The sequence below is a fragment of the Larimichthys crocea genome, chromosome XIII, assembly GCF_000972845.2.
Source record: "Larimichthys crocea isolate SSNF chromosome XIII, L_crocea_2.0, whole genome shotgun sequence".
Taxonomy (NCBI): domain Eukaryota; kingdom Metazoa; phylum Chordata; class Actinopteri; family Sciaenidae; genus Larimichthys; species Larimichthys crocea.
This window is the reverse complement of record NC_040023.1, coordinates 8,267,402-8,293,412: the sequence shown is the minus strand read 5'-3', so window position 1 is coordinate 8,293,412 and position 26,011 is coordinate 8,267,402. Positions and strand designations below refer to the sequence as shown.

Sequence of the window (26,011 nt, the reverse complement as noted above, 5' to 3'; positions counted from 1 at the left end):
CAATAAGTGACAATCTTTCTTGACATTTTTCGTGCATTGAGACAAAGCCCCTTCCTTTCACACCTCTTTACTCTCTCTCTCTCTCTTTATTTGTTTACATTATTTGAAATTATTTCACTTTTGGGCATTTAAAAATGTTTATAAAAATCCAAGGCAGCATGGCTTTCTGTCTCAGGGATATACACTAAACTTAATTATTAATCATATCATTGGTGCCGTGCCATGTTGTTTAGAAGATGTTGATATTTTTTGCTATGTGCCATTTTTCCATGACCACTTATTCCTATCAGGGTCACCAAATAACCTGCATGTCTCAGGCCTCAGCCGAGCTTTAAACCAAGAAACCTTCTCGCTGATGGTGCTAACTACTGCATCGCCGTGCCGCCCTCTAAATAACATGTTAAACCAAAAAAAAGTGACAACAGAGACATCTGTTGACTTTTCCGCATCCAGTTAAGTCATTGAACATTATGCATGAACCATTTCTCAGAAAAGTGCTTCACCAACTCGAGGCCAGACAAACAACGGGATCTTAAGCAACCACTGAGTTTCTTCGAATAATTCATTTTGGTATTTCCTCATTTATGTTTGTGGAGGATATGTCAACAACAAATAACCACTTCCTGTCAATAAAGAGAAGTTCCATCCACATTTTCAGATCCATTCCTAATTTTTAACACCATCGCCAGTTTCATGTTGAGCAGCCTCATACTGTGGTCGTGTGTGAGTATTTTTAAAAAACAATCTTCTGAATATCTATGACAAAAAAACAGATGTCGGACACATGAGATTCTCACCTTGCGGGAGGTGTAGTGAGGATGCTGGGCCAGCTTGGTGTCCATGCTGTCCAGGCAGACCGTGTCGGTGACTTTACCGACAGTGAGGCAGGCTTCATCCAAGATGGAGATGATGCCTTTGTGTGGCTGCTCCACAAGGTCGACAATGATCTGGTTGTTGAAGTAATCGATCTGTGTATAAAGAGTATGATTGTTAAGTTTAAGGGAAACTTTATGTTGTATTTACTGAGTGAATTGCTGTTTATCCGTATCTGTAAGTGGCCGAGGCAACGAAAAACAATAGATGCACAAACAAACAGTGTTAGGGAAGTGAGATGTAATCATGATCATCCATTACTCTAAGCTCCACACGCTTACTTCTCACTACACTGTATGAACGTCAGATTATTTCCTGCATGCTCGCTCAACGTCAGTTGCAAATGCAGAAACAGCTCGTCTGCAGGTGTGTGTTTTGTCTGTGTTCCTCACATGTTGCCAGGTGATGCCCTCTCTCTGGTATTCGCCCTGCTCCTGTCTGAGGATGATCTCGATGAAGAGCTGCTGCAGCTTCTCGTTGCAGTAGTTGATGCAGAACTGTTCAAAACTTGGGGGCAACAAAAGAGGAACAAGCGCTTGAGCAACGTCTTCAACAATGACTCATTTCTTTCCATTCGAGTAGAAGAAGTTCAATGACACCAACCTGTTGTTGTCAAAGATCTCAAAGCCGTAGATGTCCAGCACACCAATGACTGTGTTTTTCCCATGAAGCACTGGGTTGTAGTCTTTGACCTCAATGACACTGTTGATACGGCTTACGATCCAGCCGAAAAGTCTCTCATACAGAGCCTACAGTGAGGAAATAACATTTTATTATCCTAGGGAAACTGTAAAACGATGAATGGGCTATTTTAAGTGTATTATTTGTGAACAAGCATGAAGCATGTAAAGAGCACCTTGGCGAAGGCGTCCCGTCCACAGCAGGCCTCTTCCGCCGTGTGCCCCTTGTCGATGACCTCGCCTCCCCCGGTGGCCACAGTGCGGTGCAGCAGGGTCTTACTGACGCTCTCTGGATCTGTGTCCGTCAGCTCAGAGACGTGGTTGACGGCGTCGAGACCCACGATCTGAACGCTCTCACCGTCACTCTCAAACTGCAGATTACCCTGAAAAATAAGACCATGAGCCAGGATCACATCTCGGTTGATGCTCTTAATGTTGATTGCTTCAAGAATCACAGATTTCTATACACACGTCATTTTAATCCTGGAATACATGCATTAATACATTTTTGGACTTTAGGTCTTGCTAAACTGGTCGTTGGTTTTCGTGCACTGGTTGTTGTGAAGCTGCATGCTTCTATGAAATATGCTTTATACATGAAGTTGAGTTAACTTCTAACTTACCAACAGAAGAATGGAGGCCAGAATCTGAAAAACTGAGTCAATCTCCTCTTTTGAGAAGCCAATCACCTCCAGGGCATTCATCACCGCTTTGTGGCTCGTGCGATCATTGTTGGAGGTCTTGTGGGAACAAAACAAAAAGAAGAAAACATGAGCTGATCATTCTGTTATTCAAGCACAGAGAAATAAAGTAGCAATTAAAGTAGCTCGTGTTATCTCAACGCGTCTAGAAAAAGGCGACAAACTCACGGTCGTCGCAGCTCCCTCTCTGGTGTACACATAAACGGTGGGATCGTTCTGGAGATGAAGCGACTCCAGCATCTCGTTTGAGCCTCCGCGCAGTAACTGTTAAACACACATCAAACAATCAATCAATGCAAAAGTTCGGATCCAGTGTGATCCCATGGTGTGTAGGAAGCACAGGAGTGGAGTCTACCTGGTAAAATGAGTGGAAGTTCCTCTCCCCGTCCTGCTGGTGGATCACCCTGGACTTGAACGGGAGAACAGATTATGATAGTGAGACAAACATCCATCATCAGAGACTCTTTCACTGTTTTATTATGTGATGATTAAATGTGTTACAGGTGTTAAATTAAGTAGGTTCAGGAACAAAGACCACGTCTTGAACTCATCTCATTTCCGCACTTCAAGTCCTGAAGCACACCTTATCGGTTCACTTCCTCTTTGACTCGTTTTCACATCCCTCTTCCCCAAAACAGATTTTTCTTTCTTCTGTCTCTCTCTTTCGATCGAATACAGGAACCTAACTTCTAATCCCTTAGTCTCAACCCTTCCGTTTTTTCCACCACCACCCAATACCAGTCCATCTCTGAATTACTCCATCCATCTACAATCCTGATTTCTCATCCCTGCACCCCTCGACCCTCATCCCTTCATCCCTCATCCATCCTACAGTACATCATCTTGGTTCATCTTCATCCATAATATGCAATAAACCTGTCTGAATCTAAATCCATATTGGTGTCTGTGATGTTTCCTGTTGACCAACCTGCATTGTCTGTTCTTGCAACGTTGCTTTCCACTAACCCCACAAGAATGAACCTTATTCACTGAAACTAAGTGAATTTATATTAAACTAAATAATCATTAGTGAGGTAACAAACAGAGCTCCAATGAGGTCAACACAGGTTTTCTAGTCCAAAAGAAAAAGTGAAAATAGCACTGAGGTGCAACACGTCATGTGGTTGTCAACTGACACTTTCGTGTTGCAAAAGTAGATGTTCTTTTTACTGTTGCATCTCAATGGACTAACACCGAAACCTTACATTGTAACAGTTTGGCTCAACAGCTACTACTGAGGTACGACGGCAAGCACAAAAACAATATCAAAAGGCAGCTAATGAGTCCAATAAGTCCATACAAACAGAGCAAGGCAGAATACAGAGCAGGCGAACAGACAAGGGAAGCCAAGAAACACACAAAGTAAGGCGTAATGACGAGACACAGGTGAAAACTAAAGAGGTGGGCAACACAAAGGGAATTAAAGGAACACAAGAGACGGCAGCATTACAAAATATAACAGAAAACACTGAACACGAACCTCAAAACCATCTGAGGTTGACATACATACAGAGCTGGTGTAACGTGCCTCACATCTGTGCTATGGCTACACTCAAAATGTCTAAAAATAATGTGGTTGTGGGGCGGTTGGTAGCATAGTGGGTTAAGCGGCCGCCCCGTGTGTGGAGGCTATAGTCCTCGCTGCAGCTGGCCCCGAATCCCGCATCGGACGGCTAATTTATTCCATGTCACTCCCCCTGCTTCCTGTCTGTCTTCAGCTGTCCTATCATTAAAGGCATAAAATGCCAAAAAAAATAATGTGGTCGTGGATGGACCACCCAGTTTTATTTGTAGAAATAAGGAACATCCACCATGTGTTTTTTCCTTTAAGACAAACACTCAGACCAGAGTGATTACCGACTGTGTGACTCCAGCAGCAGCAGCACTTTCACTGCTGATGAGAAACATGACGCCTTAGAAACAGTGTGGTTAATTCTGCCCTCTGAAAATGAATCACTGCACCATCATTCACACCGGCTCTGAGTGCCAGACGGTTGTTTAACGGAGCGGATAAATACAGCAGCATCAAATACCCCCAGGTGAGCCATTCATTAACACGCAGCGGCACAGCAGCGGCTTCACAGACACATCTATTCATGGATGTTCCCTCACACCTCTTTGTCATCACCTCATGAAACATTCATGTTCGGGAGAGGAAAAGATGTAATTTAAAAACTAAATGAGCAGAACTTTTCGGTACTTTTTCCTGCAGAGGTGGGCTCAACATACGTCCCAAAAGAGGAGACTTTGTTTTTGTTGTGTGGTGATGTGTCTCCTTGTCCTGCAGTCAAAGCGCCCTCCATCTTCCTCCTCACCTTCTCCAGCAGGTAGTTGTTGATGTGTCCTCCAGTGGGATCGCCGTTGAAGTTGAAGTTGATGTCCATGTACTTGCCGAAGCGGCTGGAGTTGTCGTTGCGATTTGTCTTGGCGTTCCCGAAGGCCTCCAGCACACAGTTGGATTTGAGCAGCACATTCTTCACGCTTGATTTATCGCGTCGAGGTGACCATCGATAGAAACACGTGAGATGATTTATGGGAACATCATATTCTCATGATCCAATTATTTATTTGTGTTAGATGGGGGAATACATGTGGGTTTTTAGCACCACTCACCTCTCAACTTCGGCCCTCTGGCTCGGGTTTGTGATGGCTGCGATGTACTGCATGATGTATTTACTGGCTTCTGTTTTTCCTGCCCCACTTTCACCTGAAACAAGAAACACAGACGTTTCACAACACTGACGAACAGACGAGTACAGCCGCATATCGTCATATTTACTCTGTTTACTCTAGTTGAAGAATGTGGGGGAGGTATCTGAGCTGTGAGTACCAACTAATGTGTGATAGATTCCTAATTTTGTGCTTGATCATTGACCAAACATAGAGGTAAGAGTTATAGGTAGCATCAACACAGGTCACTGATGTGCTTTGACAAACATGAAGACTGGAATTGGATTAGCAAATACTTTCTCTTATTTGTTTTGATGATTTTTAAAGAATATTACAGATTACTAAATTGTATTCCTGGAAGGTTTGAACAGTCTAATGTCGAGGGTTTAAGGGTTGATGATATTCAGCATTATCTAGAGAAACATTAACCAGAAAAAACACCAGTGTTTGTACCACAGGCGTTTTGGACCACAGAGAAGAAGAAGAAGAGGAGGTTTACAGGATTTCAGAATGAAGGCGGAAAGCAGGGTCGGTTGAGTAATGAAGCTTAGCAGCCTCTATGATATAGCTAATGGCGATGAGACCGAAAAGGATGGTGATGGAGGAAAAGGAGTGACTGGGCAAGAAGCCGCCGGACAAGAGTAAATCTGGGACTGACTTTTAGTGGTTGGTGAGAGCTTGGTGAAATAAAAGGCTGAAAGACAGACGCCGAGCTGGGCTGACTGCTGTTGGACTAGTCAGTAATATTATCTGGCTGCTACGTCTTGTGTTGTTGCACTGGCTTGATGTTTGGCTCCCCAAAGTTGTCGACTATTACTCGACTAATTGAGAAAAAAACATTCAATAATAATGAGAACAAACATTAGTGCCAGCCCGATGATTACTGCGTAAAGTCTGACAATCTAGAGCAGAGGAAGGAGACATGTGGTAAAAAAGCCACAGTACAGATGATGAACTCTTGACTGTCTCAACAACAAGTTGCCAGACACAGACCAAACACTGACAAACAGAGGTCAGGATCTAAGAATAGCGGCGCCTTCTCACTTTTTTCTATCCTCTAGCACTTTTGTTTCCCTGAGTGTAATCAGCGTTAATTCAAAGCGAACATAATGCCATGTGGAATCACTCCACAAACTCACAGAATCAAAGAGCCTTTGATTGCAACCCTGTTTGAATTAAAAGCGTAGGAAGTCCCCTCCATTGAAAACTGTCCAACATCCTCAGGCAGACAGCAAGAGTTCACACTCTTTGTCTTATGAGGGTATGGGAGAAACAAACCTGATATGACGATGCAGGTATCTTTAGCCCGTCTCTTCATGGCCTTATAGGCGGCATCAGACACCGCGTACAGGTGAGGAGGGTTTTCATACAGCTCCCGGCCTCGGTAAGCATCAATGTTTTCTTTGCCGTAGATGTCCATCTGTCTGTATGGGTTAACAGAGACGAGTACTTCTCCGATGTAGGTGTAGATGCGACCCTTTTCAAACCTGTAAAACCAAAGAAAACCAGACGTCTGTCACATACATGTACATGTATCATTTATGTGTGAGGATCTACCTATGGATGTGTGTGTTTTTATGTATTTCTCTTGTTTAGTGTGCCAAAAACTGCAGTTCCTCAAACGTCCACTTGAGGCTGGCTCCAGAAGTGAGTCAGTCTCCATAAGTCCCCATGTTCAAATGTCCAACTTCACAGCAGAAATAAACATGTTTACAGCCTGGTACAAAAAACAGTTTTGGTCTCTGTAGCTAATTTCCCCGTTCATGACAACTGTACTGAGGGTGAATTTATATACAACTCACCTGTTCACATTATATTAAGGCTTAAAGTTATGCAGGATTAAGAGCTTGGATGCTTTGATTGACAGGTAGATGCTGTTACAGATGGCTTGTTTGAGCAACCAGGAGTCATTCGGCCTGCCGAATAATCCACGTCTTTGCCGATTTTTAGATTAGCTGAGAGGCGGAAGAGGCAGGACTATCAACATGGCTGCAACCAGAGACTCATCATCACCCATTCTTTATGTCAGATAGTGAGGGTTGTGAGACGATAAATGAGAGTTGAAAAAAGAAAAGTTCTGCAACACAAATTTGTCTCATTTTTTGAAATTTTTCTCCAATCTTTGCATTTTTATTGTGAAATGCTGGAAATTTTTACCCCTTTAGGGCACAAACTGTTATTTAGATGAAACCATGTGAGACTTTTAGAGGGGAAATCACTCTTTGGTGGAACTGAAAGCATCTGTTAGAGAGATCACAAGACTAAAGTACTGCAAAACATCATCTATCCTCAAACGTCCACTTGAGGCTGGCTCCAGAAGTGAGTCAGTCTCCATAAGTCCCCATGTTCAAATGTCCAACTTCACAGCAGAAATAAACAAGTTTACAGCCTGGTACAAAAAAAACTAATTATATTTTTTATATATAGTAAGGCTTAAAGTTAAATATCCGCTTTGAGGACTGCAAAGATGGAGGCAGCTACCACACTGAGGTTCACACCAGCTCTTCAGAAACCTGTAGGCGACGTCACAGATATGATGTATGACCCCTGAAGTGCCCCTGTTTGTTTTGTTTCATAGCTGCCAAAGCTAAGTATTGATGGAAGGTGTAAAAAGTCACCGGGGTTGCAGGAAACAAAGCCTCTAATACTCAAATTTTCCCTCTCACATAATATTACGCCCTGTTGTGTAAAGTTTAGCCTCTCTGTGGCCTCTGAATTTGGGTTTGTCACCATCTTTCCAGTGACATTTTCACACCACCCATGACAAAACCCATGAGCAGATCATGCACCACCTATGTCATACGTATCTGACAGGAAGTGACACAAGTTTATGTGTACACCGAAAGCAGGAAATGAAACTTGTGGTTCAAAGGGCGTCACAGCCTTGAGAAACCTCAAGTAAGTTTTCTTTTTTGGGTTGGGGTAGAACTGACGTGTAGGTTAATGGAGCTAAATAAAATACATTTTGGTTGCACGTATGTAGCCTTATAGACTGTGTGGTGAGTTCAGTTGAGTCACCATGTACACCATAATGACTGCTCATCCTCCAAACGCAGCTAAGACACGCGGCCTTCGTATACCTAAATTTATTAGCCACAACCAGCACGCTGCTGTACTGTTCACTGGGACATTTACTTAAGTACAAACTTCTTATATTCACTTTGTACAAGATCTCAAGGAAACATTTCTACTCTCATGACAGAAAGTTGCATTGTACACATGGAATATATGTGACGCAACTACTCTACAGTATTTTATAATGACTACTCAAACATCACTTTTATGTCATTTTAATGGAATATTAAATACTTCAACTGTAAACTCATCCCAGTTCCCTACTGGCTCACTAAAGGACAGCGTCCTGAAGGTCCCCACCCCACACAGCTAGAGATGATCATAAAGGAAAAGGCAATAGAGACAGTAGTCATCTCACGCTTCCTGGTAATATACTGACCAATCAAGTAGTAGGAGGTTATATGAGACTATATCAGGTACTGGATGAAATAGAAGGACGTGACAGAGCTCAAATACTGTAATACCTGTAGTGAATATCTTTGTTTAGAGTAGAAGTTCTAGCACTCAAGAAAAGATCACCACCAAGGTATAGATATCCAACATGAGAGGTGAATACTATCAAGTAAAGAAGTTTGGAAGAACACCTGAACTCAAAGGTGGATATGAGAAAGGTACAACCAACCATTAACAGCACGGGCGCATATTGCCACAAACTTTACAACATGCTTGTGTGTTTTTTTTTTGCCTCCAGACAAGTCTGATCAAGCTGTGTGATGAAACTCTGTATGCATTATTTGCCAACCGATGATGACACACACAGGCTAAGCTGAGGTAACTTGCTGTGCACACGTCAGACTGAGAAGGTGTGGGTTGTTTTCTCAAAATCCACAGAGGTCTTTTTTTTTATTTTGTTTGACATTTCGGTGCCTCTGCTGATCTTTAGGTGACTGAAAGAAGTTTGAATTGAGGACGTGACGCCCCCCCTCCCTGCAAAAGTGACTGAGGAAGTGAGAAAAGACACTGTCTGGACTAAAAGTGACATGAGAAAGATTACACACCTAAAGACAAGACAAAACACGAGTAACGTTCACTTGTTAAGTTAGACAGGTTTGGTGAGCGTAGCGGTTTTACTGGGAACCTGACATGTGCTTCATTTGGCTCATCTGATTGTCAGCGTGTACCGCAGTGATCAACCTAACCTCAAGTTTATATCTGAACCCCGAGGCTGAGCGGGAAAGGTGAAGTCGACTGGCTTCTAGCTTCTTACTTAAAGAGAAGTTGTCAAAAGGGTGTCAGCTTGGTGATTCAGCACTATATTGCGTAAGTGTTAACGTCAGGGACAGTTAAATACACCGTAATGTTACTTATTTCAACATGTTTTAACCACAAACCTGAAGAAACATGCAGTTTTCCTTCATATATCAGCTATGTGTGAAGCTCTACCCTTTGCATCTCTGACACCCGGCTGCTTCCAGCCTCTTCCCCTCCCTTCCTCCTCTCTAACAGTACTTCAGGCCCTTACCTCAGCTTCAGATTGTCCATAAACTGCTCCATCGTCACCTCATCCAGGAGCACAAAGTCTGACTTCCCAAACTCCAGGCCCTCCAGCTCCGCCATCCTTCCTTGTTAGTCCACCAAACAAGCTAAAAAAAATAAAAGACGAACAAGACACAGAGGAGAAGAGAAAGCAGCTCAAGGAAGAAGAAAGAGAAGTATGCTCGACTCTCTGAGGCCGGTAGTGTAGAGTCTGCTGTGGGCGTGGTGAGCTTTCTGGTGAATTCAAGGGTGTGCTTAGTCAAGTCACAGAGAGAGCTGTGGTCTACAAGCTGCAGCACGTCATCCTGTCAGTCAGCCCATGCCCTCATGCAGACCTATATAAATAGCAGGTCGCTATCTTTAAAAGCTCATGCCACTTCTGCATCCTCCTCTGTCTCTCTCTTCCTGCCACAAGTCCTTCAACTTTCAAAAACTGTCAGAGCGTGACACTACGAGGCTTGTACTGTCTTTGCTTTTTTAGCCATGTTTGTAACCCACATCTGACACACTGCCAAATAAACAGCAGTTAACCTTGCAAATTTGGGGGTAGAACATGGCCTTTATCTCCTGGGAAGGATCGTGGCATTTCCTTTTCTTAACTTGGCATTGGCAGTACAACGTGTCCCTTGGGGTTTTTCTCTAAACCAGAGGTTCCCATCCTCGCAACAGGGCCAAGCTGCAACATGAGAAACTCTGTTTTTGTACGCCATAACCAAAAAGTTCAGCAGAGCTGTGTTACGGAAATTCTGACTAAGTGACTGTTAATTTTTTTATATCCATATCTCACAGGGCTTGAACTATTTCTTGAAATCAAGAACCGTTTCCAAGAACATTTCAAGGTAACTTTCCACCTGAGGAACAATAACTGGGGCAGGAAGTAAGAAAAAGTTAAATTATGCTATCCTATGATTTATGGTCAAAGTTAGACATCACTTACAAGTTTTCTCTCTTTACTTTAACTCTTCTCGATGTGTATGTTTATCAGACTACCGCTGTTATTCCGACTAATATTGGATTTTATTTAAATAAAATCAGTTCCACATACGATCCACGTCTTTGCTGATTTTTAGATTAACCTGTACGCAGCAGAGAACTCCCAGGATAGTGGCGGTCACTACACTCCGAGCTTTACGACGTCTCTTCAGAAACCTGTGGATTTAATTGTAATTGCTTTTTGATTATTTCGTAATTAAACTCTTTTTTTTATGGTTATCGTCTTTTTCTGATTTTGTTTTACAATGCTGTTTTCACGGTTTCACTATTTCTGCTGAATTCCCCGGTGTTTCCTGTGTTGTCTGTGCTAATTCAGACTAAAAACCTACCCATTGAACATTTTCTTTCACATCCTCCTCATTGACCTTGTAACCCACAGTTGTTGAGTGATAGTGCAAAAGAAAGCACAAACATGCTGAAAGCCTGATTCATCCTTTAACCTTGAAGCTCATCTAGTGCCGCCGACGAACTAGTCTTGACAAATCTTAAAGCTGAACTGAGCAAAGTGATTCACGCTTTACTCCTCTTGTTTAGCATTTCGTGAAGGTCACGACGTCTTTTTATCGCCGTGATCAGCTGCCAGCAGTTCTCCAACATCTTTCAGCAGCGTTTATCTTTCAGGCCAAGTAACACAACTCAGTTCATGACTCAGACGGGATTTTTTTTTTCCATGATGAACAAAATCCATGCATGCATTGTCTTGTTTTATTATGAATGGTGTTTGTGATAAGGATAAGCATCCTCAAGGCATGAAAAAGTGTTTAAATACAAAGAACTGGGATTTCATCAAGACGCCAAGGTAAACAAATGAAAATATATAATATAGCTTACACTTAAAGAGTTTTTTAAGGTGGTCTTAAGGCAGAAATCTTCTTTTTTGACGACCCTATCTATCCACAGCAGTACATAGCTCTGCTCTTTCTGTGCTGACTAAGGATAATGCCTTCTCACAACCTCACTTAAAAATAAGCCAACTTCACGCCTTAAAATAAATCTTTAAGTTTCCTGTTTTTGGTTAAATGTGATGACAAAATGTGATGACGATGCCTGACAACGTCGTCTCCATCAGATTTCATGTCGGCTTTCTGAGTTGCCCTGGTGATAGACGAACACAAACGAAGAGGGGAAACCACGACGCCACGTTCTCATGGAGGAGAGATTTCTCATCAGACTTATCTATTTTATTTATTTACTGTTAACGAAAAGAGTCGTCCTCTGAGTCATCACCACAGCCCTGTTTGTCTCTTTTTGTGCATTCTGATAGGAAGATTATGAGTAAAGGGACTTTACCATCAAACTGAAACTTCAAATATAACACCTACCTACTGTAGAGCGTCTTCACAGCCTTTTTCTGATGTTTACTATGAAGCTTGTTTTACACTGCATAAAGTCAACAGTGCCCGGGCAAACATGTAACCACACTTGCCTTTTAGATCCTCATCTGCCATAAATAGTTCCTCTCTCAGTATGAATTCAGTTCACTGTTTCACTTCCTGCTCGTGCCCCATCTCATATCTGTTACTGTCTCCATCTACATGTTGCATTCAGGTGTTACAGGGACAATACTAACAGTAAAAACACACTGAGGTCTCATTAAAGATCCTTCAAATCTTTATTGTTAGTGTTTTTAATGGTCATTCTTGTGCTTCATTGACAGATTTACTCTTCAGTTTTTACCATTTACATTAATCATTTTTTTGTTGACGCTCTTATACAGTGTGAATAACTTCCAGATCAACGTTCATAGTGCAAGCGATTAGCATTATTAATGAAAGAGAAGTTCCTAACTGTCCTCGGGACAGGAGAAGTTCATATTATGCACAGATCATTAAGTTTTGCAGTATAATCAAACACCTTCATGTCAAAAGAATAAAGTATCAAAATCAACATATTTCACTGCATGACACTCATCAATCAATCTGACATTCCTATCGAATAATCATAATATAAAAGAGCTGATTAAAGAGAGTCAACACCAAACAACAGAGTTGTATCTGCGAATAAGTAGTGGAAAATTACATTAAATATGTTTGAGGTAGAGAGGCACAAGTCCAACATTTTGGTTTTAAATGGGAACCAATCAGACGTTAGCTGCATTATGCAGCAGCAATATAATAAAAACATCTAGAGTTACAAGGATTTGTCAGTTAATTGACTAAAAAATGAATTGCCAGCTATTTTGATAATTGATTAAATGTTTAAAGCCAAACATTTTGTTGTTTAAGCTACTTAAATGTCAAAATTTGCTGCTTTTCTTTATCTTATCTATCCTAGTAAATCCATTATATTTGAGTTTCGGAACATATCTTGGGCTTTGTCTTTTCCTTTAATGCTAAAATATTTGTTTCACCTCAAAGATCAGCCCTTTAGAAACGTAAGTGCATATTCAAACCTGTTAGTCATCAAGACAAATAGCAGGTATCTAGACACAAAACATGATCTGAACAGACAAAAAAAAGAGTTTTAGTGTTTAGTCTGTGTGTCTTCATCAACATGAATCCACTGCTCATTTTCTCGGATTTTTAAACCCCTGCCTCACTTTGTTTACCTTGGACTGTAGTATTTGTACCCAGGTTCTCCTGGGTGATTTCGGAGGCCGCGGTTTGCTTTCCACGACTTGCATGTTGCCATTTTCTGCTCTGGTTCTGTGGCGTGTCTCAGAGCGGCTTCTTCTGAAGCTGAAGCGTCTCCAAAAACTAGGAGCTTTTGGCTTGGGTTCAGCAGCCTGGTAGTCTGGAGAATAACCTGAAGCTCCCGGCTTGGGTTCAGCAGCCTGGTAGTCTGGAGAATAACCTGAAGCTCTGGCAGGAGATAGATTAGCGACAGCACCGCTATTTCTCTCTCTGTGGTTTTGCCTCATTGGTGGCAGAGAGCTGCTTCTCTTCCCCCGGTCCCTGTCCATTGTCCGTCCTCTACTCCGTCCTGACTGCCTCCCCAACAGCCTCTCCTTTAACATGTAGCTCTCACCTGACGGCCCTATGAGGTGAAGTTTATCACCTTCCCTTAGTACTAGCACTGAACCGTGAATGTTACTGCTTTCCTCGATCCGCCTCAAAAGACCCTTCCCTTCGTGATCCAGGTGCTTCAGAGGAACTTCCTGCGTGCGCAGTGTTTCGTTGAGATCATTCATTAGACTCTGTAGTTTACCGACAGCTGTCTTTGCACTTCCCCCCTTTAAAGTGATGTTATAGCTATCGCCAACTGTAACCACGTCCATTGAGACACCATGGTTGTCCAGAATCCTCTTAATGTCTTTATTCTTGAGCCGGTCTGCGTACCTAAACACATCTGCATCAACGACAAAGGACTCCGTGAGTGAGCTACGCTGGTCTGATCTTGGAGAAAACTCCGGAGAGGTTGGATGGTTGTTGGAAGATCCGGACACCCGTGATGGGGAGGCTGTGGGTGAAGATGGATGTGGCTTGTTTCGGGATCCTGACCTGCTCCTGCTACCATCTGAGCTTTTGTTATTATAGTATTTGGAAATGGCTCCAGAGGAAACATTCGGGACCGGTGGGGACGACGATGACGTGACGTCGGGCTTAGTTTGTGAGTAAAGAAGAAGCGTCTCCAAAGCGACCTTCGCAGCTTTCAGCTTCAGAAACGACCCTTTGACATGCACCCGATCGACACTCAGATCTCTCAACGTAAAGCCGTGTGACCTGAGGATTTCCCGCACTTGTTTCCCATCATGGAAAATATTCAAATGTATCGTCGCCTCGACTGGGAAATCCATCTGAGAATAAGATGTGGAGAAAACACAGCAGCAGAATGAGCTTATAGACAAACAATAAGAACAGTTAAGGTTAAGTTAAGGATTAATCTGACCTCACACAAAAAGCTGAGTTACCTCGAGATGGTCAGCTGCTTTCACTGTTTTTGATGATTCACCTCCAGGACATGAGAGCTCTGTGGAAACAAATACACGACTAAACTTACTGACTGATGGATTGATTCAGTGTTTTAACCAACTTTTATTTGTAACTTATGATGTCAAATTGTATTTTCCTCGCCTCAAAGAACAAAAAACAGTCTTCATCATGCAGAATATCTGCCAGGAGGCTGACACGTGACACAACAAATGTGTATTTCTCACTTCTCAGCTACAGAGGAAGTGAGTACTGCAAGATGTTTTATTTAATTTATTAAGAAGAAGATTGCAAAGATACAAAAAGTAACAAATCATTACCAATACTTCAATATTTTGCAATCTCATGCATACTATGCAGGTCAGGCAGAGGATAAAGTGATCTCTAACAACAACAACAACAAAATATGAAACACGTGTGCATAAATATACTTTATGTCTTTAATGTGACTCATAAAAACATGGATCAAAGCTAAAAGTTTTGGGTTTAAATGTTTGTTGAGTGTTCTTATAGTGAAACTGAACTACAGGAATTGTTGCACATCTTACTGTTGGTCAGTAGAGGGCGATAAATACAACAGATTAGTTATTATAGACCATTAAAAAGAAATGTATTTATTTATATATTGGATTAACTTCAGTTGTTGTTTTAAAGGCTGTTCATCTGCTTTTAAATCTTCCACCACCACCACCATTTAAAATCATGTTTCATGTGCATGTTGCGCCCTCAAATGTGATGAATAACCCCTAAAATCTCAATCATGCACAACCTTTATCCTCAGGTCGGTGTTGGAGACACTGTGAAGGCAAACACGCAGTTTTTATACTTCATATTGTGCAGTGTGCATATGTTAGACTTCTACATATTTATACTTCAAGGCTGCACAACATTTAAAGTCCAGGAGGTTTCATCGAAAGTGAAAGTGACTGTTCTTGGTAAGTTGTGGCTGATGTGCTTTCTGTCAAAGTATTACTGCTTTCTATTCGGTAAAAGTGTCAGAAGAGGTAAGAACACTCTTTAGTCTTTGCACAGCATGAACTTGTCTTCACTGATTAGAAATATCCGCACAAACTTTTAGAAATAACCGAGCGAGCCTGTGTGGATTTATTTGTTTAAACTCGTTCATATTTCCCTCGCAGACTTTCAAACTGGAACAAATGCATTAAAAAGTGAATCTACAGTTTGTGTGTGAGTTACTTACTTTAAACTTCTCTCCTGATGACCTGACTTTGTTTTTATTCGTGCAGGTGAAACCGAAAGTATAACGTCGTCACGTCCGCTGCTGATTTACACTTCAATCATTCCACAATAAAATCAAATAAAATAAAATAAATAAGATCAAATCAAATTCTCAGTCAAGAAAAATAAAATACATATTTACCTCTGTGGGTTATGTTTGATAATTCATCTACTCAAGTACTATTTTGAAGTACTTTTACTTGAGTATTTCGATTTGATTTACTCCACTACATTTATCCGACAGCTTTAGTAATAATCTTTATTTATACACAAAAAAAATCCATATATAAAAAATACTTTGCTATGAAATAACAGATAATTACGTTATATAAAGTAATTCAAAGTAAGTCAGTATCAATATTCAAACATTAACTTACTTTAAATTTGTTTATATAAAATATAGATATATTCTAAATAAACAGTAGTCCTAATTTTATTTAAGTAAAAGATATAAGTACTTCTACCACCATTCATAAGAATAATAACTGGGCCGTTGTTTCAACAAATATATTAACAGGGAAAAGCCCTTTGGTCGTGTTGAAACCTCCATACAAGGTGCATAAAATAAACAAGGGTCAAATTAAATTGTTCAAATGATCATAATTAAGGTTTCATCTGCCAAGACTGTAATAGACTTTTGGAATAATTTAATTTACTGCATTAAAGTTGACTTTAATCCAAAGGTTGGTGCTCATGTTGGATGGCACTAAAATATTTGATAATAGAGAATAAAAAACTAGATCAAAACGTTTGTTTCCATCAAGAGATCCTCACCTACATGTGGTGTCATATCACCCTCACATGGATCCAGACTAGTATTGCAGAATAAACTAACTGAACAGAAGGAACTCCAATTTTTCATTCAGTACTTATTTCAATACTCGAGACAGACGATGATCACCACAATCTAATGTGAAACCAGCTGTCTGAATGTTTCTTCTCCTCCTCTGATAAACCTCATCATTCAAGTCACAACCACAGCAAACATGTTTACAGTGATGTTTATTTCAACAGTGATGTTTATTTCAACAGTGATGTTTATTTCAAGTGTACATTTGTCTCTCCATCTTTAACTCAACCGGTCACAGTGGATGACAGTCTACAACTCTACAGTCATGTTGCCGACACCCTGATGTTTACAGTATACACTGGTTTCAACATGGATCCACGTGATCACCACTCGACTCTCTTCACAGAGGCCGAATGGAAGCTGTGAAGAACGTCCGTTCGTCTTCTCCCGCTTATCCGAGGTCGGGTCGCAGGGGCAGCAGCTTCAGCAGGGAAGCCCAGAATTCCCTCCGCGCCTCTGACTGTCGCCCAACTCTCTCAGCACATGCCCCCTGCGACCCCTCTCATGGGTGGTGGATCCATGTCACCCTTTCGGGCTGTGCCCGGCCAGGCCCCATGGGTGAAGGCCCGGCCACCAGGCGCTCGCCAACGAGCCCCTCCCCCAGGCCTGGCTCCAGGTTGGGGGCCCCGGTGACCCTTGTCCGGGCAAGGGAGACATGGCTCATTGGGGTTGAGTTTTCCTTTTCTGCACCCTCACCTAGGACCTGATTGCCATGGGTGACCCTACCAGGGGCACGAAGCCTCCAACAACATAGCTCCTGGGATCATTGGAACACGCAAACCCCTCCAGCGTGGTAAGGTGGCAGCTCCAGGAGGGGCTGTGAAGAACAGAAAGTGTTAATTCATGAAGCACTTTTTGTACGTTTGTGTTCACACGAGAGAGATAACTCAAAATGAGCTGAACCAGAGAGTCCATCAAAAATGCTGAATTATCAAAAACATATGTACCTTTCAACTACCAGAGACTTCGTCATGACAGACTTCTGCATTCGGCAGCAGTCGAACCACTCCTGTAAAAATAAAAAAACGACACCTCAGTACAGTGACAGACGCAGAAGCACTACGAGCATTTTGTCTGGCTTAAAAAACTAAAAGACGACAAGTGTCGGAGGTTTACCTATAACCCTGCCATGAAGAGACACAGCAGGGCCTCAAACAGCCTCACGTCTCTCTAGCAGACACTACAGGAAAGGATGCAGCCACTGCAGGCTGAGCCTAGCTGGAAAGGTCTGCACGTCTTTATAACGTTCGATAAGAAACTAGTTACATTAAAAGCTGTATTTTCCTTCCATCACCACTCATTTGCATTTTAAACTTTGTTTGGCTTAAGGAATTCGGCTCAAATGTTTGATTCATGTTGCATTTTCCAAGTTCAAATCACCTGTCGAAGTAAATGTGGTCACTGTGACCCAAGCAAATCTAAAAAACAGGATCTAAGTCACTTTTAATTCATGTAGTCTTTTGCTCAAACATTTTTTAAAGCCATAGAGGAAAGGGATACTTCCATGCCACTTGTTCTCTTTACAAAAACTTACCTTTTATTTCATTTCAGTCATACTTGAGCATCAAGGAGGTCTGAGCAGAGCCTGGCCAGGCTTCACCGCTGCTGTCCTGTACACAAAAATACAAAAAACAGCTCATGTAAGACCTGTTGTTCATATTTTAATAAGACATGATGCGGTTTTGCAGCTTGTGTTGACACTAAAGCAGTTACATATGTTTAGTTTTCTCCCTGCAATACTCAAATACAGCTGACACATCAAATTATGTCCACGTATAAGAGTGTACATTATACAGATTTATCATGATCAGAGAACACTGTCCAGCTTAAACTTAAAGTATACGACACAAAGGATTAGTTTGCATGTTTGTTTTTTAAATCTCATCCAAAGTTGCAACTATATAAACAGAAACCAAGATCATGTTTAGACACATGGCATGACTCCAGTTATGGTTAAAGGCAAATTAGATAACAGGACGCAGAACACAAAGGTACTTATTAAGTCATAACAAATAAATAAACTTTAATAGTTTGTCAGAGGTTTACCTATAACCCTGCCGTGAAGAGCCACAGCAGGGCCTCAAACAGCCTCACATCTCTCTAGCAGACACTACAGGAAAGGATGCAGCCACTGCAGGCTGAGCCTAGCTGGAGAGGTCTGCACAATTAAATAATTAAATAAATAAAGTATTTTAAAGTTGTTTATAGACTTGTTTGCATGCTGCTTCCTGTGTCCACTACATACACATGGAGCAGACAAAGTATATAAAAAGGAAAATAAAGAATAAGCAGTCTCACCTTTGCATCCTGGTGTTTGTCATCGCACACACCTGTTTGTTTTTAATCTGTAGATGACAACAGAGAGGAAATAATTAAGACTTCACACACACCTGTTGCTTAGCTACGAGAGCACACGGGCCGTTTAACCGTTTAAAACATTTAATCAACAACAACAAAAACACAATTTAAATAAAGTTTCAGCTCTAATATGATTTCACGTCGTTATTAACCTGATAAATTTTATATTTTAGGTCGGATGGACGCGGATTGTTTTCACTTACCGTTACCGATCAACCGCTGCGAGTTCAACTGGACGAGTTGCACCGGATGTGACGCCATTTATAAAGAGAGGGGGTCTCCTCCTCCTTCAACGATGAGGATGCACGGGGTCTCCCAGCAGGGGGCAGTACAACCCCAAAGATGGCGGCGGGGTTATGCAACTGAGTTTCATCTTTGTGTGGAAAAGTCCTTTTTATATCTCGATTAAAAGTGGCAGACACAATATATTATAATGTATTATAATGAAATTACAACAATAAGAGTGGATTATTTACACACACCGTGGCTACAAATTGATTTAACACCATTTTTTAAAGGGGGTTTCCTTTGATCAACGATGCACGGGGTCTCCCAGCAGGGGGCGGACACACACCAAAGATGGCGGCAGTTTGAATTATACTGTCAGTGGTCTTCACTGAAAAAATTTGATTTTTAGAGATTAACATCTTGATACATATATAATAATGAAGTTATAATTTAAAAAAAGGTTAAGAAAAGTGGTATAAAGGGTCATTGGGCAGGAAATTAATAAAAATTTTATTCATTAATAGAAATATATAAATATTTTGGCTGTATTATGGCATACATTTGGCATTTTTGGCTTTATTTTGGCATTAAGAAAGCCTTTTGGGTTATCCATAATAGATAAGGAAGGCGCCCAGCAATATATGGCTGAGTTAAGGCATGAAGCTTGGGAGCGAGCGGGAACAGCTGATTTGGGGCTCTTCTGGGACATTTATGGCTATATTTTGGAAGTCCACAATTTGTTTTGGGTGAATTTTGGCTCCCTTTTGGTATGGTTTTGGCTTTCCTAATTTGTGGCCCAGACATCCACCCATAACCTTGCCAAAATGCAAGCCAGATTTGGGGCAAAGCGAAGCCAAAAGATTTTTTGCTATATCTGACCTGTCCATTGCTGACAAATTTAAAAGAAAACTTCACCAGACACTCGCTTTCTCTGCTAGAAAGTATATTTTAACTGGATAATGGATAAAGCTCCATCTAAGGTACAATGGCAAAGGGTGGTGCTTGAATATGTTGCTTTAGACTATCTGACATGTAAACTTTTTTTGTCATACCTTGGTTTGAATATCTCTACCATTTTTGCAAGAGGGTTTGTATCATACCTGAAATTGCTCTGCGTGGCAAATGACATACAATTTTATCTTTTTTTGTTTGCTTGTTTCTATGCACCTCTCTCTGAGCATGAACATGTGAATGTATTACTTACTGTACACTTTATCTTTCGTCCTTATCTTATTTTTATGGGATGACCACAGAATGTCTTGCCTGTACAAATTTGAATCTGAGTTGGTATGTGAGCCAGATGTATGTTATATTTGTTTTTGTTATGTATGTTTGGTTTTATTTCTTGAAAAATAAAAGTGGTATAAAGATGAATCAAGCAACATTTATGGCATGTTTCAAAGCAAAAGTTAGGCTAATCATAGCTACACAGTGCATTCAAGAAGAAGGAATAAAGAGACACGGCAAAATAATAAATGACTAATTTAAATTGTCCAGTGTGTAAGATTTAAGAGTATCTATTGGCAGAAATTGAATATAATATTCATTAGTATGTTTATATAGTATTATATAATAAGAACTGCTGTGAACTGCTACAGTGTGTAGGACTTAGTGGCATTTTAAAGTTAAAAAATCAAGAACAGCTGAAGAAATTAAGCAGGTTGGTGAATATATAGCCTACAATAATACATGACAATAATAAATATGAGGTGGAGCTACAAGAATAGGGCTGAAAGTGGATACAGAAATGAAGTAGTAGAGTAAAGAAACCCAAAACACATCACAATGTATTTAGAAATTAAGTTTATTTAACTGTATTTTAAGGTTGGGGAATGATTACAAATTAGCATGACTCACTTCCTCCTGTTGGAAATTTCACAATGATAACAAATGGAAAATCTCCACCTTTATCCTTTTGTCCAAAATGAGAAACACAATGGAAATGTCTTATATTATGATCATGACAACTCAGTACAAATGTAAAAACCAAGACATTGACTAATAAAATATTGTTTTTTTTATATAAAGTAACTTAAAAATGTATTTTTCACCACTACAGAAAATTCCCATGTAGGAGGGCTTTTAAAACCCAGTGGACAGCCGTTACTGGTGGGTGTTGGCAGCTCTGGAGTGTCCAGGAGAAGGACGCTCGTGGTGGATGACTCAGACTGCATTGCCATACAACAATACAGGCCATAGAGAAGCAGACTTCTCCTTGGCCGTCTGTTGTGGCCTGCACCATCAGCAGACGTCCAGGATGAATTTCAGCTTTGTTTTCCTACACTGATGTTTTCATTTTGCCCAGCTGACGTGGTTTGCATACTAATGTAGATCCAAAAGTGACAATCTGAATCTGTGTTTGGACAAAAACATGGCCTGATTTAGCAGCAAATGAAGTTTGAACAAAAACACAAAGTTGATTTCCGCATCACTGCTCTGTTGGAGCCAATAATAAGAAAAGGCAGCATTATCTTTCCCCCGCGGTTCCCTGAAGTCTCCGCCAAACAATATACTGTCGACTTATCATAATTTGATCTTTTTGAATAATCCTATTTCAACCATGTCTCAGGATTAATCGTGACAGAGTCTGTTTTGCTGCATGTCTGTACAATAACAACAAAATAAACAAAACAGATTAGGCAAAGCTTGAAATAGTTTACCAGATTTGAACAATTAGATAAGCACATTTCAGCCTCTGGGTTTAAACTTAAAATAACTCAGAATAAGACAGAAAAGTTTGTGTTACTTTCATATCAGTTTTTTTTTTAGCTGTGAGGTCATGCGCTCTGTAGAAGGGGGGGAATTTGGGGGATTTTACAGACTAAGACTAAAAGGTGCATTACAGTTGAAAGCCCCAACCTTTCCACATGGTGGGATTAAACAAAGAAAAGCTAATTTGGTATTTTACAGAGGGTTATCGCTTCATTGTTTTGTTTTTTACAGACTAACTTTAATGTTTAGTTCATCAGCATCACTTCCAACAGCAATAGACAGATGTTTTCAGCTATAGAGCTCTAAAAAAAACCCTACTGTACACCAACCTATTCTGCACCCAACAGCAGACAAACAGTTAGAGACTTGTTGATGAACACAGTGAAGCATTTAGCAGCTGATAAGTTAGATTTTTTCCCCTCAGGAGACCATAAACAGGGCCTTAAAAGAGTTAATACAGGACATACATTCATCAGGTGGTCAAAAACACAACTCAAAATGATTGCTAAATAGTAAATAGGCAGCTATTTGGTAACAAAAGTCAACATAAACATTATAAAGGGACAAAACAGTATGTCAATGCTGCAGGGTAGTTTGGCATTTATTCTGAAGATGATTATATATATATATATATATATCTTTATATATTCAGTCCAATTCATATTAAGTACTAAATAAACTAAGAAGCTAAAAATACCAATGTGACATATGTTAGAAAACTTAAACAGGGATTATAAGGTCACAAGTGCAGGTGCATTCATCAGTGACTGAGGAGGAGGCCTCAGACGCCACTTATCCCCGCCACCTACAATCCTTCCATGCCTTCCCAGGAGACTTAACAGCAATTCACACTTGGCCTCGTGACTCCGACGACCATCGTGCAAACCAAAGCTCAGGTGACCTGAACGACAGTCTTCCGCACCAGATCTCAGGTGACCTTAACGTCTCTGACGACAGTCGTCACAACACCAACGAGCACTAACAAACTAAAGTGCTAACCATGGCTGGGTCTACGATCCCGCCTGGGTTAAATACTCGGATCTATCCACCAGTTAGACAGAACGGGTTTAGAGGTCCAGTTGCCTCCATCTTGTAGTTGGTTCTTGTCCTTTTGAAAAAGAATATGAAGCAGCAGTTATTATTCTTTGGTCTACTGTGATCTATAGTTGTTTTCCTGAGCTTTTGTCATGGTCTTTATTGAGATGGAAAATGAGGAGCTACCCTACCCTGGAGAAGACCAGTGTTTAGATTATTTGGTTGAACCAAATATGTTGTATTTCCTCACCAAAACGTGGTTCCTTGCAGCTTTTACACCTTCATTTTGAGGTTGCTAATGATTGCAAAGAGGGCGATTAGTCTAGCATTACTGGCATTGCTAAAGGGCAACAGAGACCTGGTGAATGAAAATAAACCTCAATGGTCAGAGAGGACAGACTACTGAATCAAACTTCGTCAGAGGAGCCGCTCCATCAACAAACAAGAGCTGTAATCTACCTAAAGGCGTTTTGGCGAGCAGACAGTACAGTCAGTGCTGCTCAAAGTGTCGTCACCGTGCTCTGATTTGTTTAGAGGTGACGCTTGGAGGATCACTATCAGATGAGAGGAGCTCCAACCTAAGAGTCTTTTCTCAGAAACACTTCACGTCATGTACCTTCCCTCCAGCTGTTGAGTTTATATCCTGCATTTGTTTGACTGCTGCACGGTATACCGGGAGTGTACTAAAAGAGGGCCGCAGAGCTTGTGGTTACGATTTAAGTGAGAGTTATGTAAGTGGCATTACTCCACACTGAGTCGGCATGTGAATAATGCCTTTGTGTGAGTGCGTGAGTGTGCTGTATCCTCGTGTCAGCTGACCAGCATCAGTGAGCTGCAGGAGATGCCACCTTGTCTGAGAGACTGCTGGAGTTAATAGTTAATGAGGCTTTTTTTCCTCCCATTATAGTCAGCAGATAGTTCCCAAACCCCAAGATGATGTCCTCAAATAGCTTGTTAACACACTAAAACATAAATATATTACATTTACAATGCAGAAAACAGTAAACTTCAGTAGGTAACAGTAAAAAAAAAAGCTACTTTCATTAGCAATTAAACATTTGGTCTTTAAAGTTGTAGAAAATTGTGAAAAATGTCAAACACAAGTTCCCAAATCTTAAGATGACGTCCTCAATTTGCTTTGTTTTTGTCCAACAAACAAGCTAGAACCTGCAAATGTTTGATGTTTTTTCTTGATAAATGACCAAAAACGTCAAACTTGTGTTTGCATGTCACTAAAATATGTATTAAAAATATGACTCCATGTCTGCTGATCTGCACGCTCTGTCTGTCTTTTGACTTTTACTGACTTTAATGTTAGCTGGCAGGGCCCCTTCTGTCGAGCTCTGCATGTCGGGGCACTTTCACAAGGTCTGATCTGGATGCTACATCAATGACAGAAACACAAGGACATCTGAGGTGCAGCTGAGGTTCACCCCCGTATACAGTAGCTCCCGGCAACTCTTACGAAACCGTGCGGCGATCTGAGAGGCTTTGTAAGGTCTGGGTTTGAGGATAATTGAGGTATGGTTCAGACTTTGGGGTTACTGAGCACATAATCCTTTTCACCTGATCCCTGCCTGCCCAAATGAGGTGAAATACTTAATCCCACGTGGTCGAGAAAAAGGCAGCATGGGGCCGACAGCTACTAAACTACTAAACCGCCTGTCTGCTTTATAAAAACATAAGTCACACACAATATATTCCAGTTTAGAACTGTTCTAATCAATATTTTATATAAACATCACATTAAATGTGAAATGTGTCACTTGTAGTACACATCACCCTCTATGATCAGACCAGTAGGCCCCAACCTGGGCTTCAAAATTAGATATGCACGTCATGTTATGACTAAAATCATAACAACAAACTTAAAAATAGGAGCTGACACCGCTTTGACCTGCGCTCTAAATCAGTTTTTATCGGGTCAGATAGCTCATCCACATTTACTGCAGTGAGGTCATCACTATTTAATGAAAGAAACTTAGTGCTGGTGACTCAGCAGACAGCATCAACGACAAAACTACGGTTATATCCGATGACCTGATCTGATCGAATGTGTCATTTGTAGTGACATTGTGAGGCTAACCCCAGAAACACTTGTAAAGAAGAAATGTGAATAAAGAAACTGCATCTTTATTGTATTGTTTTGTTTTAAGAGTCAAAATATTAGCCTTAGAAGTGGGTGGAGACCAAAAACAGAGCTAAAAGATATTTATCAGGCGGCCAGGAACTTGATCCATGATAACACTGCTCCATTATTGGGGAGGTAGAGCGGGTTGTCCACCAATTAGAAGATCGTTGGTTCGATTCCCGGCTCCTCCAGAGCAAGATACTGAACCCCAAACTGCACCATTGGTGTGTTTCATTACATCACATTACATTGCATTTAGCAGACGCTTTTATCCAAAGCGACTTACAGAGGAGGACATAAGCTGAGAAAGGTGTAAAGGAGCACAGAGTAGTTGTTAGTTTTGTTAGTTTTGTTAGGCAGGGAAGCATTCTCGAAACAGAAAGGTTTTTACAAGTTTTTTAAAGGTCGAAAGGGATGTTGCTGTTCTTGTAGCTGTTGGTAGGTCATTCCACCATTTGGGGACGACCACAGAGAAGAGTTTAGAGTGACCTCGCTTTGCGAGAGGCGAGGGTACAACTAGACGGTTTGTATGAGTGGAGCGTAACGCCCTGGTCGGGACGTGAGCCTTTAGTAAGACGCTGAGATAGGCAGGGGCAGATCCTGAGGTGGTTTTGTAGGCTAGCGTCAGAGCTTTGTGTTTAATTCTGGCAGCTACAGGCAGCCAGTGCAGGTCGCTGAAGAGTGGGGTGACCTTAAATGTAGTTCCCATACCGGGAGTCGAACCCGGGCCGCCTGGGTGAAAACCAGGAATCCTAACCGCTAGACCATATGGGACCGGTGTGTCCAATGAGCACCTGTATGGCAGCCAATGCTGCCAGTGTATGAATGTGGGTACAAGTGGGTGAATTTGATAGTAGAAAGTCACTATAGAAGAAACAACTAATAAATATCTGTGCTCAACGTTAGTTTGTGGACTTCTGACAGAGTTTAAACTTCTCTGTCTTCTCTTAAATGACGCCGAACGCTAAGACAAACAGCACCTATGGACCCTTGGACAGGTTCATTTGCGTGCGTAGTTGTAACTCAGAAGATGGATCATACACTAAGACGTTTTCCAGGACATGATTTTCCCACTGTGCAGACTGACTCAGCCTCTTAGCACTGTACAGCACAGCACACGA

The 26,011-nt window shown here is 41.1% G+C and overlaps 1 protein-coding gene, 2 long non-coding RNA genes and 3 other non-coding genes across 6 annotated transcripts in view; 1 reads left to right on the top strand and 5 right to left on the bottom strand.

Annotated features, from left to right (window-relative positions):
* The window catches only part of myo1g (myosin IG), a 48,059-nt gene extending 36,250 nt beyond the window's left edge, over positions 1-11,809 (bottom strand). Inside the window, exons 1-12 of the mRNA XM_010750794.3 lie at positions 11,791-11,809; positions 9,462-9,582; positions 6,203-6,411; positions 4,868-4,961; positions 4,570-4,735; positions 2,610-2,663; positions 2,423-2,518; positions 2,177-2,293; positions 1,730-1,936; positions 1,477-1,622; positions 1,266-1,380; positions 798-968 (exon numbers count right to left, since the gene is read on the bottom strand). Of these exons, the coding sequence (XP_010749096.2) occupies positions 798-968; positions 1,266-1,380; positions 1,477-1,622; positions 1,730-1,936; positions 2,177-2,293; positions 2,423-2,518; positions 2,610-2,663; positions 4,570-4,735; positions 4,868-4,961; positions 6,203-6,411; positions 9,462-9,556 (1,470 nt within the window). The 5' untranslated portion in view covers positions 9,557-9,582; positions 11,791-11,809. The remainder of the gene's footprint in view (positions 1-797; positions 969-1,265; positions 1,381-1,476; positions 1,623-1,729; positions 1,937-2,176; positions 2,294-2,422; positions 2,519-2,609; positions 2,664-4,569; positions 4,736-4,867; positions 4,962-6,202; positions 6,412-9,461; positions 9,583-11,790) is intronic.
* Positions 11,810-16,561: 4,752 nt separating this feature from the next.
* Positions 16,562-19,033, bottom strand: LOC109136949 (uncharacterized). Its single transcript, XR_002041554.1, has 5 exons — positions 18,988-19,033; positions 18,725-18,771; positions 17,961-18,036; positions 17,374-17,435; positions 16,562-17,243 (listed from the first exon to the last, which is right to left on the bottom strand). It is a non-coding gene; the product is annotated as an uncharacterized LOC109136949 (long non-coding RNA).
* On the top strand, positions 17,448-19,030 carry LOC113747240 (uncharacterized). Its single transcript, XR_003463474.1, has 3 exons — positions 17,448-17,536; positions 18,467-18,582; positions 18,958-19,030. It is a non-coding gene; the product is annotated as an uncharacterized LOC113747240 (long non-coding RNA).
* On the bottom strand, positions 17,526-17,660 carry LOC113747524 (small nucleolar RNA SNORA9). The gene has a single exon (XR_003463681.1). It is a non-coding gene; the product is annotated as a small nucleolar RNA SNORA9 (small nucleolar RNA).
* LOC113747523 (small nucleolar RNA SNORA9) lies at positions 18,456-18,590 on the bottom strand. Its single transcript, XR_003463680.1, has one exon. It is a non-coding gene; the product is annotated as a small nucleolar RNA SNORA9 (small nucleolar RNA).
* Positions 19,034-25,592: 6,559 nt separating the features above from the next.
* On the bottom strand, positions 25,593-25,664 carry trnae-uuc (transfer RNA glutamic acid (anticodon UUC)). The gene has a single exon. It is a non-coding gene; the product is annotated as a tRNA-Glu (tRNA).
* Positions 25,665-26,011: the final 347 nt, after the last annotated feature.